At 49.0% G+C, this 14,789-nt stretch overlaps 2 protein-coding genes across 11 annotated transcripts in view; one reads left to right on the top strand and one right to left on the bottom strand.

The window, feature by feature from the left end:
- MTSS1 (MTSS I-BAR domain containing 1) overlaps positions 1–14,789 on the top strand; it is a 495,007-nt gene that overhangs the window by 437,475 nt on the left and 42,743 nt on the right. The gene's annotated exons all lie outside the window — the stretch shown is intronic.
- MAP10 (microtubule associated protein 10) lies at positions 11,184–14,368 on the bottom strand. The gene has a single exon (XM_085604968.1). The coding sequence runs from the start codon at positions 14,316–14,318 to the stop codon at positions 11,640–11,642; it is 2,679 nt and encodes an 892-aa protein (XP_085461094.1). The 5' UTR covers positions 14,319–14,368; the 3' UTR covers positions 11,184–11,639.

The following is a 14,789-nucleotide window of genomic DNA, read 5'->3' on the forward strand; positions in this document are numbered from 1 at the left end:
TGTTACGATAGGGCCCACTGGAATGAAATGGAAAAACCGCTGCAGTATCTCCCAGAGGAATACAAAAAAGGGGTCAATAAGTCGTTAGCAAAGGTCAAGCCATCACCAATAATTCAATCAGATGTGCCTCAGATGCAACAGACACCGCTGCTAGGGGCATCAACAACAGTATATTGCTTAGAAAGCATGCCTGGCTCAAGTTTTAAACCACAGGTTCAACAGGCAGTTTTGAACATGCCTTTTGATAAGGAGCATTTATTTGGCCCTGAAGTGGACTCTACTTGAGACAAGATGAAAAGACACAGCGAAAGCAATGGGAGCACTCTAAACTCCTACACCTCGCAGTTCTTTTCGCCGCTCAGGCTACATGGGCGGTTACAAATCCTTTGCCACAGATGCTGCCACTTACCAGCACAAGCAGGGGCAATCCACCTATACAAAAGGATTTTACAAAGGCTCCTTTAAAGGCAATAACAATAGAGGAAGAGGTAGGGGTGCTAAACATGTGGTGCATCCTCCGCCACCAAACAGTGACTGCCCTATCCATCCCCCTGACCACAGAACACCTGTCGGGGGGGAGACTACAGTCCTTTCACCCGGTCTGGGAAACCAGCACAACAGACCAATAGGTACTAGCCATTATCCAACATGGCTACTGTCTGGAGGTCCTTATCACACCACCCAACATCCCACCTCACAATCACAGACTATCACAAGATCATTTAACTCTTCTGAAACAAGAAGTCCAAGCCCTTCATCTACAAGGCACAGGGGTGTATTACCTGTATTTTCTAAAACCAAAGAAGGATGGGTCACTGAGACCAATTCTAGATCTCAAACCTCTCAACTACTACATCCAATCAGAACACTTTCACATATTCACTCTACAAGATGTCATTCCACTTTTACAGATGGGCGACTTTATGGCCACTTTGGACTTAAAGGACACCTAGTTCATACTCCTTCATCCTGCTCATCGCAAATATCTCAGGTTTGTGATAGCAGGAAAGCTCTACCAATTAAAGATTCTCTCCTTCGGTGTCACTACCGCACCAAGGGTTTTTACAGAGTGCCTAGCAGTAGTAGCAAAAAGAACAAATGATGGACGGAATGCTGAATAATGTAAACATTCACCCCCAGCCGCAAAGATCTGGGTTCAAGGCATCATTATTTTGTTCACCACACCACCTCAGTTTGGATCCAGCCATATGCAAACTAGTCTTGACCCTGCTTCTCATGGGAACAGTCCAGCCCAAACTGCCAAGCCAGGTGTTCCCTGGACCGGAAACAAGCATCCTGGGACTTTTTTTCGGGGTATCATCCCTCATCAGCCAGATTACCTTGAATCCAATGGCACAGTAAGCACGGACCCACGCCTCGGCATCCCTTAGTGTAGTAGTAGTAGCAGCACACCTATGTCAACAAAACATTCATGTATTCCCATACTTGGACGGTTGGCTAATCAAAGCCAACACCCATCGGCGGTGTCAGCAACACATACAGATGACAATTGACCTGCTACAGAAATTGGGGTTCACCATCAATGTCCCCATGGCTCACCTTACCTTCAACCTCAACCATACTTGGGAGCAATCCTCAACACACAGTTGGGACTAGCTTACCCCAATCCCGTTTGGATACAACACTTTCAGCACTTCTACCTCAATTTCACACAAACAGTACACTTGCAGTTCAGATTGTTATGCGTCTACTAGGTATGATGGCATCTTGCATTACCGTAGTTCCCAATGCAAGACTGAACATGCGCCCAATACAGCAATGTCTTTCTTGTCAGTTGTCTGTCACAGTATCAACTTGAGGATCTAGTGTTGATAGACTGCCAGACTCATCGTTCTCTGCAATGGTGGAACCCCAACAACTTGTATAAAGGGCAGCCTTTTCTGGGCCCTGTACCTACAATCACTCTAACTACAGATGCTTCAGAGACCGGTTTGGTTGCACATCTCAAACATCATACAATACAAGGTCTGTGGAATGCCAAACATCAATCCCTACACATCAGCTACTTGGAACTTAAGGCAGTATTCCTTGGACTGAAAGCATTCCTTCCCTATCTATCTCACACGGTTTTCCTAGTCCGTACGGACACCAAGACAGCTATGTACTATCTACAAAAACAGGGGGAACACTGTCTTTTCAGTTGTCACACCTTTCTATGGCCATATGGAACTGGGCTCTTCAACATCCCTTTAATTTATTGGTGGAATATCTGCCGGAGATGGACAACGATCTTGCGGGACAAACAGACTCACAAATGGTAACTTAACCCACAAGTCCCACGTCCCTACTTTCAAAAGAGGACTCCTTCTCACATAGACCTGTTAACCACAAAAGAAAGTGCAAAATGCCCAGATCGCATCGAGGTTCCCATACCCACTATCCAAGGACAACGCACTATGGATGAGTTGGTCGGTAATGTTTGCCTATGCTTTTCCACCTCTCCATCTCATTCCATTTCTGGTTCAGAGACTCGGGCAAACATCTCTCACCATGATCCTTGTAGCTCCCAAATGGGCACGTCAGCCCTGGTTTACAACACTCCTGGTTCTCTCAGTAGTTCCACACAATAAGCTCACCAACAGGCCAGACCTTCTCACTCAGGATCAAGGACTAATCAGAAACCCAGACCCCAAGATGGTCAACCTAGCGAATTGGCTGCTGAGGTCTTAATGTTTGTTTATTTAAACTTACCATCAGAATGCATGGATATTCTTAAACAGGCACACAGACCGACAACTGGAGCCGTTTATGCTGCAAAATGGAAGCGTTTCCTTTGCTATTGACAACTTAAACACATTAATCCTATCAAGGCCACTGTGCAGCACATTATTTGCTATTTACTTCATTTGCAAAAGTACAATTTAGAATACACTTCCATTTGATTACATCTTCCTGCAATAGCTGTCTATCTCCAAAATAGACAGCATCTATCACTCTTCAGAAATCCAGTTTTTAATGCATTCATGGAAGGACTCAAAAAAAGTCCTTCCACCTTATGGAACCTAAAGAGTGTGCTTCTAGGCTCATGGGTCCTCCTTTTGAGCCTTTACACTCAGGCCCACTTCAACTTCTATCAGGGAAAGTGGCATTTCTAGTTGCCATTACCCCACTCAGGCATGTTTGTATGCTCCAAGCAATAACCTTACAAGAACCACTCTTTCAAATACATAAAGAAAAATGAGTACTTAAGGCTAATCCAAAATTCATTCCAACGGTAGTTTATCATTTTCATCTCCAATCAATCTATTGAACTACCCTTTTGCTCCCTAACCCTGATTATGTAGCATAAAGGGGCTCTTCACACCTTAGATGTAAAAAGAGCACTCCTGTTCTACTTAGATAGAACTAAAACTTTCAGGAAAACAAAACAACTGTTTGTAGTATTTCCGCCACTACATAAAGTAGCAGTAGTAGTAGTATCCAAATCCGGAATTGTAAGATGGATAGTAAAAGGACTTCAAACCTGCTACAGTAAAGTCAAGACCTTCACCTGTAACTCCCAGAGCACACACTACTCATAAGAAGGCAGCAACAATGGATTGTTTAAGCAAATATCCCCATAGCTGAAATTTGTAATGCAGCTACATGGTCTACACCATATACATTTACTAAACACTACTGTGCAGACGTGATAGCAAGTCAGTGTGAGTCAGGCAGTTCTACGTACACTTTTTTAAACTACTGCAACTCCCACACGCTAGCGGCCGCTTCTTAGGAGGGACTACTTTACAGTCTATGCAGAGCATGTGTATCTACAGGCACACATGCCATCAAACAGATTATGTAACTTACCCTGTAAGCATCTGTTCGTGGCATGTAGTGGTGTAGATTCACATGCACTCTCTCCAGACGTTTGTGGCTATTGCAGTTCCATTTTACACAATTCTCTTATCATGGACATCTTCATATTGACACTTTAGTTACGGTCCTTTCTCACCCACGGGAAAAGAATCTAACAAAGGAGTCGATGCCCATGTGCCGTATCAACTAGTGGAGCCTAATTCTATCTTGTGACTCAAAAGACTTATTTGAAGAAAAACAAGTTGCACAACTCCAAACCAAACACTAGATGGCAAGAGTATGCGGAGCATATGAATCTTCAGGACTTCTTGCCACGAACAGATGGTTAAAAGGTACGTAACCCAATCCTTTCATGTCTTCATTTATTGTCAAAACAGCAAATCAATGTGGATAAATACTAATAAGGTAGCCAAAAAATTAATGTGGATAAATACAAGTGGAAATGTGAAAAAATCAATACCAAAAACACAGGAGCCCCAAATATAACAAACACTGACCAAGTCAAGGCCAGCAGCCAATGACAGACTTATTAGTTCTGCCAATGCTTGTTAGAAATGAGATCTCTGGTTGGCTATGGCTTGCGCCAAAGCGAGGCAGAGACCACCACTCTAGTCAGGGCAAGGGAGTTACACGCCAAAGATAACCCCTGCTCACCCCCTTGGTAGCTTGGCTCGAGCAGTCAGGCTTATCCCAGAGGCAATGTGTAAAGTGTTTGCGCACGCACACAGCAACAACATACCAGGCACACCACAAAAGGAACCCCACACAAAGTTATATCAAAAATGGCCTTTGTATTCTCATAACACATTAGAATAGTAATCCCATAATAGACATTGTGCCCTCTAGCACTAGGTGATATCTACAAGGGATTATATACACATGACAGGGCCAATTGGACCACTGTCAGAACCATCACTTAGTTAACATAGTAAATGTAGAACATATCATAAGTGTAGAACACAACCAGTAACAACCGGCAAACCCTGTACTCTGCATCATCCTGTAACATAAACCATATTATGCACAGTATCACATTTAGGCGTGAAATACATTCTGCGCCAACCTCACCCGCATAAACATATTATACCATCATCTCATAATTCTAAACGCATTAGACAATAACCTCCTAAGCATAACTCACATTAGGGGCATAACTCACAGTAGAGAATAATCTCACTAGCATGAACCACAGTATGCTAATAACCTCATACATAAACCACAGTTAGAGGCATAAAACAGGGTGCGTAAATCATAGTACATGAATCACATTTCCTAGCACCACATAACTCACATTAGGGCCTGGCGCCCTACAAACGCAACAGTCCCCCTGGCCAACTGGCCTTCTCAAAAGGGGATTAAATGCCCTATGTCCAACACAGTCTGGGCGGCTGCCAAGGCAGCAGAATTCACAAGTGCACCATGGCGTAGACCTAAACGTTGCAGCCGACGCTAATTGCTGTGCAGCTGTGAAGAGAAATATACACTGGCACTAACTGTGCCCTCTGGAGTCCCCACTAGGACTCTCTGAACAATGTAGCCCAAAACGTTGCAGATGCCCACTGTCCGGTGGGGCAGCTGTGTATGAATTATCCCTGGCACCAACGTGCCACCTGAGCCCCTCTCTGGGACACTCTCCACAATTTGCCCCCATCGGTGCAGCTGCGCCCTTGAAGGCAGGGCAGCTGTAAAAATGGCCAAAACGTGAAAGGGGCACGGGCCCCCACTGGGCCCCCCATGGGGGCCCTGCAACAACTGTGCCTCTCCTTGGGGCCACACGGGCTCCTAAAACACGCCCAACGTTGGAGCGGCCCACAACAGCGGGTCCGCTCGGGAAAGGGGCACTGTACATTGTGCCCTGAACGGCACCAACCGTGTGCCGAGAATGCCCCCAAGCACCCCCCCACGGGGACTTTGTTCAATCCTTGTGGCTTCCCGCCCGAGATCAGCCTTCACTCACCGGGCTCTTCCTTGTGGCGGGATCGGCACTACTTCTCCCAGTCTCCTCTTCTCAAATGCAGCGGGGGCAGGCACCAACAGTGTGCCACGTGCCCCCTCCGCCATCGTCACCCAATGCGGCACCACGCAGGGCTCTCCCCTTGCCACAAGAGCCCCGCCGAACCGCCACATCACACTTCTCTCTTCCAGCGATTCCGTGGGCGTGGGGCTTCCCTCGGGGAGGCGGAAGTCCCACCTCCCATCAGGCATCACACTGCCTGACTTCCTGCTTTCCGGCGCTCCTCTCTCGGGTCGCGGTGGTGATTTATCGTCGGCAATGCGGGGTGGGCTCCCGCTAATTAAATAAAAGCATAAGCGGGGTGGGAATCCACATTTTTGAATACTCAATAAGCGGGGTGGGCTCCCACTCGATACACAAAGAATGCAGGGTGGGCATCTGCCTCCAGCAGCATCACGGGGGAATCCCTCACGACCAGGATTCCCTCTAAAAGGGCAGCAGCTCAGCGCTGCGCTGCCCACGCTCTTCCTTTGGGAAAAATGTAATTAAAGCATAGCGCTCACAGGGTGCCAGATGCAGACAAAGTCCTGAAGGTCCTGGACTCTAGCAAGAAAAGCAGAAGGGTCCCAAAAAGTCCTTAGAGATGAGGGGGCAATGCAGGGCCCAGGGAGGCAAGCCCTCATGGCAGCCCCTCCTGGGCCCCAGCAGCAGTACACCCAGCAGGATCAGTACAGCATCATGGAACTGAACTGCACATTTCCATGGGGTCACAGCCCCTATATTTATACCAACATTTCCTTTGTCTGTAGTGCAGGGCATGGGGGAACCATATACAACTGGTTCAGGGGGGATTTGGAGCACTTTGTTTTGCAAGCTCCTCTTCCCCTTTGTCAGGTGGGGGCTAGGTGATCAGATGCACCACGGGAGGCGGAGCCAGCATTGTGCAGGCTGGGCACAGGCCTATTCAGGGTCAGGGGATTACTCCTCCCACTACTCCCAGCCCAGATGTCCCATTCAGTGTAGTGCCGACTCACCCTGCCCCTCCTGGTGCCACACACACACACCTCCCAGCCCCTGTCACTCGCAAGCCAGGCAGGCAGACACATAGCACACAGAAATGCCAACTTCTAAAAGTGGCATTTCCCCCATAGTCATAATAAATCTGTGCACGCTATTGCGCAGCATTTATGCTCACAATTTCATACATACTAAACTCAACCACTCTGCTCCTCCCATTCCAGGAATTACCACTGACACACTTAATCAGAGAATCCCCAATGCATTCCTATGGGAGGGCAGGCCAATCTTACTAATGTAACACAGAGAGCGCACGCACTTTACACTGGACCACAGTGCTTAAGTGCCCAGAGCCCTAAAACCACCAACACCAGGTCACAGAAAAGGCAAAAAGTTCAGGGATGGCCCTGCAAAAAGGGCCAAGTCCAACACTACCCCCTTCCAGCCAAAACGCAGGGTAGACCAATCACTACCTTGATGAGCTTCCCTGCTTTGGACGATAGAACACGGACGCGGGCCCTCGTTGCAGGGACACCCTACGGTTCTACGCCACTCTGAACCCATGTGGTTCCTTCTGTAAAAAAAAAAAGCTCAGGCCCAACTAGGCTACCCCACTGGTACTCCCTAGTTGTCCACGGCCAGGACCAGGCCCTAGGCCACCCAGATGTCACTGGTCCTTGCCAAACCACGAAGTGGGGGACATTAACCCCTGGCCCATAATAGCCATTCTCCCTCTCAGTGTAGTTCCAAACAACCACTGATCCTTCAACCTAGGGTCGGCACCCTTACGCTTACCAGAGGTCACAGGTGAAGCGTCTCCTCACTCTACCTCTACTTCTGGGGTTCTGCACTCTCCCAGGAGAAGCACCCATCAGAACACAACTCTCCCACCAGTTCAGGACCTCTCTCCATCAACTGGTCTACCACCTGGGATCTGTAAAGCAAAACAAACAAAATGGTCGCAGGGAAGGTGCTGCATCGGTTCCTTGCTTCGGGGGAGGTGATGAGTCTGTTCCCTACTGCTGCGTAGGGGACGGTGATGCATCGGTTCCTTACCGGAGAGGAGGTGACAGCGGCAGATACGGCACCCTTATTCAGTGATGCGCACCGAGGTCAGAGGTGAGGACGCCCTTCCTCTGCACCCCCTTCCAGAGCACTGTACCCTCCCAACTGGAGTGGTACCCCTAGAAGCAACATTGGTCAGGACACTGATTACAGTGGCCCTCCCGTCCAGGACAGGAAACACCTGAACCTTGCTCCCCAACCCAGGGACGGTACCCTTTGGTCAGATGCCCAGCAAACCAGGACTTCATGGGGAGCACGCATGCCCCCCACCCCCGAGGGTGACGCATAACTAATGTGTTGTGTGACAGTCTTCCTGGCGCAGATCTCACGACCTCCTGTCAATCTGACAGTGCGTGAAGATCCCCCAGGACAGAAGTGGGGTCACCATGGTCAATCATTGGTGACTCAGCCCTTCTGGCTGGCCCCTGACCCACTGGTTCTTCCACTGAGGACTCTTTCCCCCTCTCACCCCTCCATCTGGACTTCTGCACCCTCCACTTAGGAGCGGCACTGCCAGACACCAGAACTGCTGGAGCTATGCTTACAGAGGCTCCTTGTAAGATCACTCCCAGATCACCTAACACGGGGAGATCCCCCACAAAGAACAGTCCAACAGGACAGACTAGGCTCCGTACCTGGTGTTCCCTCTAGGAACCATCCAGTACTGGAGACTGAAGTTGAGGCTCGGAATACGGCCCAGTCTCACACCTTCCCCTGCGGGACAGGATGTGAGGCCTTGCAACCTTCTCACTCTAAGGGTACCCAGCTGGGTTACTCTTAACCATCTCCGCCATGCAGGTTGGGAGATACCTGCACCATTCCTCTAGGGTCACTCCCCAATGCAAGCTCCTTATAACCAAAAGAACTCGCACCCAATCGTCCAGTGCAACACACCACTCATCCACATACGCCCCGCCCCCCCCCAGACTGGTGAGACAGCTCCTCACTGCCCCTGAATCTCAACCGGACCCCCTCTTAACCAGAAACCAGGTACCATACTATGGGGACTGGGACTTCCCGCACTGGACTACATATTGCTGCCACCACTGGATCCCACTCTTGCTGGGGATTCCAGTAAACTCACACTGCACTTGGGGGATAATCTACCCTCCCGAGCCAGTTACTCCATACCAATTAAGTTACCACTGTAGGCCAACCCTCGAAATAGCAAGATGGCATAAGGGCAGTCACTCCTTCAGCTTCAGGCCAACCCAAGAAATAGCAGTCTGCACAAGGGCAGTCACTCCTTCAGCTTCAGGCCAACCCAAGAAATAGCAGTCTGCACAAAGGCAGTCACTCCTCCAGATTCTCTGGTTTCTGTCCTTGGCAGGACCTCCAACTCATAGTGCAACAATAAAACACATTTAAAAAAGAAATGACACTCAAAGTAAACTCAAACAATAATCCCCATCCATGTGATTATCTAACTGCGGAGTTTGTAGTGCAACCAGTTGTCGCTGTGGTACTGCGCAAATGCATGTCCTACCCTCACCGCTGACAAACCCCTAGTTTTTTGTCTGTAAAGGAAAAATGTTGCCGACAAGCAAGAAGTTTCCTCCCTGCATATGGATACCACTATTGACTTTCCCTGGTTGGATTTTCCAGGCCACACTTGATAGACGCAAGCATGGAAAATCTGTGAAGATGTGGTGGCACTGCCAGAGACAGAACACCAGCAGAGCTTCTGGAGCCAGTCGTTCAGCACTTACATCACTGCTGAATGGAATGGGGGCGACTGCATATTTAGAAGAGCAGGAGCTAAACAAGCATTTGCAATGCAATAGGTGTCACATGTACAAGAGTTTGAGCTATTGGCAATGCAATAGCTTAAACGCTCGCAAATGTGAGCACTATTGTATTGCAATTAATTACTAGTGCCCATGCAGCGTTTTTACATTCATGGAAGCCACGCTCCGTTCTTTAGATGAGCCACGTCTAAAGAAAGGGGCGTGGCCAACATTAAAGTGAAACCGCTGCATGGGGCGCTTTGACAAAAAATAGCATCTGTTTGTCAAGTTGACACCAATAATACTGCACCAGTCATTCAGATTTTCGAGGGTCAACACATTATTCTGTAGAAGAGTTCAGTAAAAGGGCCTGGAACCTTTGCAGCAGAGAAGGATACCACAGCTCTGTTTAGCTGTAAAAAGAAAAAACATGCCCTACGTCATGTCCTTGTAGAAAAACGAACAAGAAAGCAAATGGAGATGAAAGTGTTCAATGGGAGGAAGGAGATTGCAATGAAAAATAAGCTGTTGCATCATTTAACCAGCTGATAAATGAATTTGTGATTTTGGGAACCATATCGAGAATCGTCCCAAGACAGCTACCCTTCCATTGGAAGTTGCCTAGTAACTTTTCTGGATGGTTCAATGGAGATCTACACAAGAGACCTTTTGTGTTTCACAGAGTAGTATAAGTTTGACAAACTTATGTCTGGAACTTTTCATGTCACGAAACAAAAAACGTTCAACATTACTTCCTTTTAAAATGTAGATGTATCAGTAGCTTGATGGCCTATTTGGACCAAGTGCTGTTATCGTCACTGTTCTCTTTGACCTGGGAGGCAACAAACGGTGCCTTAGTTAAACGGTTACTTCGACTCCTGGGCGGCGACTATACGAAATGTATACGAATGTCAATAGAGGAGAGCTCATATTATGGTTATGTTTTCATGGTAAAAAAAATATTGTTGCAACTAGTTACCTCTGCCTTTGAGCTTTCTATTCTGTATTTTCAACTGATGCTTTTACACCAGAATCCTGATGAGAACATCAGGTTTCGATGTTCTCATCCAAGGATGTTGCCCTCTTCTTAGAAATCTTGTGTTTCGCGTTCTTTAAGCCTGGTGTGTCCTACTCGATTATTTCACGCCTTGCATTGTGTAATTTAAGCAATGCGGGTCTTCTTTTGAAGTTTTAGTACCTTTCTTGTTCCCATATATCCTATTTGTTATTTAATCGGTTTCCTGCTTTAGGTTACCTATTTGAGCAGTTTTCTATTTTTTTCTGCCACCCTCATCTTCTGAGGCCTGTACTTCTTACTATGTTTCGTCCCACGTTATCTTTTGCACCTATGTCACCTCCTCTTTCAAGCTTTATTTTCTTGTTTTGGTCCAGCAATTTCCATTCTGCGAAGCCCATTGTTTTTGCAATGTGTCCCCTATTTTGAAGCCCCGTTTGCTATTCTTTCAGGTTGTGGGCATTTTTTTTCCTCTACAAGGCCGCATATGTTTACTTTTCAGGGTTCAGTTTCCTATTTCCCACATTTATGTGTATGTAGTACTTTCTCTTTGTTGTTCAGTCTTAACTCATATGGTACACTTGTGTCACGCTCTTTAATATATTTCTTTCAGACATACACTGTTAACTAATTATACTTTATAAATCACAATTCAGAAGACCTTGATATCGCATCTCCTGTTCACCATGAAACTTCTAAATCTGTTGCACATTCAAGCGATCCACTTGTCAGAATTAATCATGTCCTCAGAGTTACTTTGTGTGCACCCCGCAAAGACTTTCATTGTTCAAACCTGCCCCCCATAAGGTAAATGTAAAAGATGTAGCTGCACTGAATCATTGAATGTTTCTCTAATTTGTATAACTTTAGCTGTGTGGGCTAGTCACCGCTGGCCTCAATAAGAGGACTTTAAAAGTCTTAAACATTTACGTTTTAGTCCAGGTTTTAACTGGGTTCACATTTGTAAAAGCTTTTACTTTTCATCTCACACAAGAAAGGACAACACAATACACCAAGAAGAATGAAGAGATTGGGGTGGCTAGAGCGTATATCCAGGGAGTTGGTTCACTACTAGTTCGGTCATAGGTTTGCACTGTTTGAAAATGTCTGGTGTACCAAGTCCACTCTGTGGTTCATCCTTCCGGAGGAGATCAGATCTGACACTTCCTAAAACACTAAGTTCAAGGTCAGAAACGCTAGATGGCATGTACGAGCTCACTTGAGATGTCCTAAAAGACTGGCTTGTCTCCAGAAACGTGTACCCATTTCCATTGTCCAGATATTCTCCTGCATCTAATGTAAACTTGTGCATATTATTGCTCGCAGCTTTTTCCCCTAGATTCGGTGAGTCCCGCAGGGGTCTCTGCTGATCGTCAAGTGTTTCTGGTGACGTGCTAACGTCTGAGTTTGCCACTTTGGCAGCTGTAACCAAACCACGGGGCTTCGCCAACTCAAGCGCCCTTTTATAGGACTGGACAGGTGACACTTGTGAAATCACTGGCATGGGCGCAGGAATGTTTGCGGTTTTCAAGCTGGCTGCAGATGTTGTCGAATTGTAGGATTCAGAGCCACTGTCTGAATATCTAGACTTTGTGGGAAGCAGTATCGGTTCAGGGCTGCTATCCAGCGCCTCGGAGAATCTAGCAGTGTAGTCAGGGCTGGTGAAATCATCAGAATAGCCAGTATACTCCAAACTGTCAATCAGATTGTCGGACTTCCTGCGTCCTGTGCTGCTCCTCGGGCTCAGCTGTGCACTCTGCTGGGATCCATCCGCACTGAAGCACCTGGAGTCGCCATGTTTGCCATGGACGCTGCTGCCTTCGCGATCGATGCTGCCATCGCTGTCTGAATCTTGTCGCAGTGCTGATGGAAGGATTGCAGATGGCAGAACCCTCTCAGTGACCCTTTTATTAGAACAATCTGTCCTTTCGGCGTTTTCATTGTGAAGCTTCAAGACACGGTCGTCGTTCCGTGTGTGGGGCTCGGGGTGCTTCCTGTCGCTGCTGCTGTCATGGTCCTCGGCCCTGCTGCTTTGGATTAAGGTTTCGATGTTCTCATCCAAGGATGCGCTGTGGGCCCCCCGCCTGGCTCGCCGGGAGTGCGATCGGGGTCGCCGAGCTGGGCTCCTGGGTGACTTGGCCAGGATGCCTCTACTCTTAGATTTGCTGGCCTTGTCATGGAGGGCCTGCACTTGCTGTTTTCTGAGCTTCTCTCTGCGCTCGTGCAGGATCAGCATGCCCGGGTTGCTTTGCTGCAGTCGCAGCCGAAGGGTATTGGTCAGTCCATACTGGAGTTTCTTCTTGGGTTGCCCTGCGGTTGGCACCACGCTGTTTTTGACTATCCCTTTTGCTTTGGGAGGCTCTTTCACATGTAGTGTTTTTGCTGGAGATGGTGGCGGGGTCGCAGTAGCCACAGACATGTCCGATCGATTCCTTTTCAGCTTGGGGGTTGGTGACCTCTGCCTACCTTTGTCTACAGTGGTAGGGGGCGCAGAGGGTTGTTCGGTAGGCCGGTACAGCCAGGCCAGGTGAGGATGGATACGAGGATGCGGACTCTGCGGGCCGGTGAAGTCGCTGTTCAGAAGAGACAGTTCCAGCAGGAGGGCATTGAGCAAAGGGAGCTGCCCAAGCTTGCTCGCAATGTCAGGGACACCCGCTGCTGCTGTTCTTTGGCTAGGATTGGTCTTCGGGGGTTCTTGGACTGGTCTGTGTACACTTTTCTCGTCCTCAGATGACAGCTCGTCCTGCAGCTCTAAGCGCGGGAGCTCTTCTTGTCGCAGGCTGCGGACACGAGGCTGTTCTGTAGGTAGATGGGTGTAGTACATCGGGGGCGGGCAGAAGATATTGGCTTCTATCTCCAGTTCCTGACGGTCGGGAGCTTCTCGTGTGCGACGCTTTGGCTCGGTCTGAGTGGATGCTAAAGCGGTGTGCTTCTTCCGAGGAGTGCCCAGCGGCGGCCCCCCATCCGACTCGCTGTTGGGCTCTATAGACCCGCTCTCCGGAGGCGCTGGCATCGACACAACCTCCTTCTCCTTAGCAGCAACTGGGACCACGGGGTCTTCGGACTGAATCGGAGACCTGGATTTGTAGGAAGGGCCCTGCTCTGATACCGGGATCGGGTCCTGCGGCGAGGATTCGACGGGAGGCCTTGGCTCGGTCCGTGTGGACGGCTCCCCAGCCTTCTCCTGCGGGGTGGCGGGGCTGATGTGCCGCAGCAGACCGCCCCCTAAGCTCATTAGGCGGTATCCCAAGGAGATCTCCCCCACCGGGCGCCCCAGCAGGTCGTGCAGAGGGTGCACCCCGCGGTGGGCGCGAGCACTGGGCGTGGAGGCCCCGAGGGGCGCCGCCAGGAGGTTCCGAGCGACCGCAGCCAGGGAGAGAGGACAGCTGCCCAGCAGGCGGGGCAGAGCAGCAGCGGAGGCCGTATCGCGCAGGTCTAAGAGCATGGCGTAGAGCGGGCATCGGTTGAGATGTCCCAGTAGAACCTGGGCGTCTCTACGGAACAGGCACGACTTGCCCGTACCAAATTGGAAGAGGAGGCCCGAGGGGGGCGGCGTGTTCTCATCCTCCGCCGGCCGCGGGTGTATCAGCAGAGTCGGAAAGTCCAAGAGCCGGAAAGCGACGGCTGGCAGCGGCTGCTCGCCCTCCGGCAACGGCGGCTCCAGGCGCACCCAGTCTACCAGCAGCTCCAGAGAGAAGAGACTCTCTGTGTCCGCCATAGCTGCTTAACCAGGGACGCGGCACTGCGCTCCCGGGGCAACTAAGTGCTAGCCGCGCACTGCACGGCGGGAAATGTAGTTTCCGGAAGCGTCTGTGGTCTCCTAGGAGATGGGTCAAACGTAAGGCCGACACTGGCGTTCTAGAGTAGAACTCTCATTGGACGATGGGCCACATCGGTGTTTTGAGAGTGCACGTGACTCCTAGCATATTCCGATGTTGTGAATTTGTGAACTACAAGGGTTACTCGTAATTTCTTTTAAATTCCTATTTTTAACCAACCGTTCCAAAACTGAAAGGGAAATTGTTTTAAGCAGGTTATGGCATTATATAGTTTACAATTATAAATGAGGAAGATGTGCACGTTTCTCATAACTCTTTCTCTCCTAATGCCCCTTAGCAGGGCTTTAAGTGGGCCGGGTCCTGCCGGTGCTCAGCACCAGTCGTCCTAAAAAAAACAGGTGCTGCGACAG

The sequence above is a fragment of the Triturus cristatus genome, chromosome 5_1, assembly GCF_964204655.1.
Source record: "Triturus cristatus chromosome 5_1, aTriCri1.1, whole genome shotgun sequence".
NCBI classification, from domain to species: domain Eukaryota; kingdom Metazoa; phylum Chordata; class Amphibia; order Caudata; family Salamandridae; genus Triturus; species Triturus cristatus.

Coding starts and splice junctions, on each gene's coding strand:
- MAP10 (XM_085604968.1), bottom strand. CDS start 14,318: ATGGCGGACACAGAGAGTCTCTTCTCTCTGGAGCTGCTGGTAGACTGG.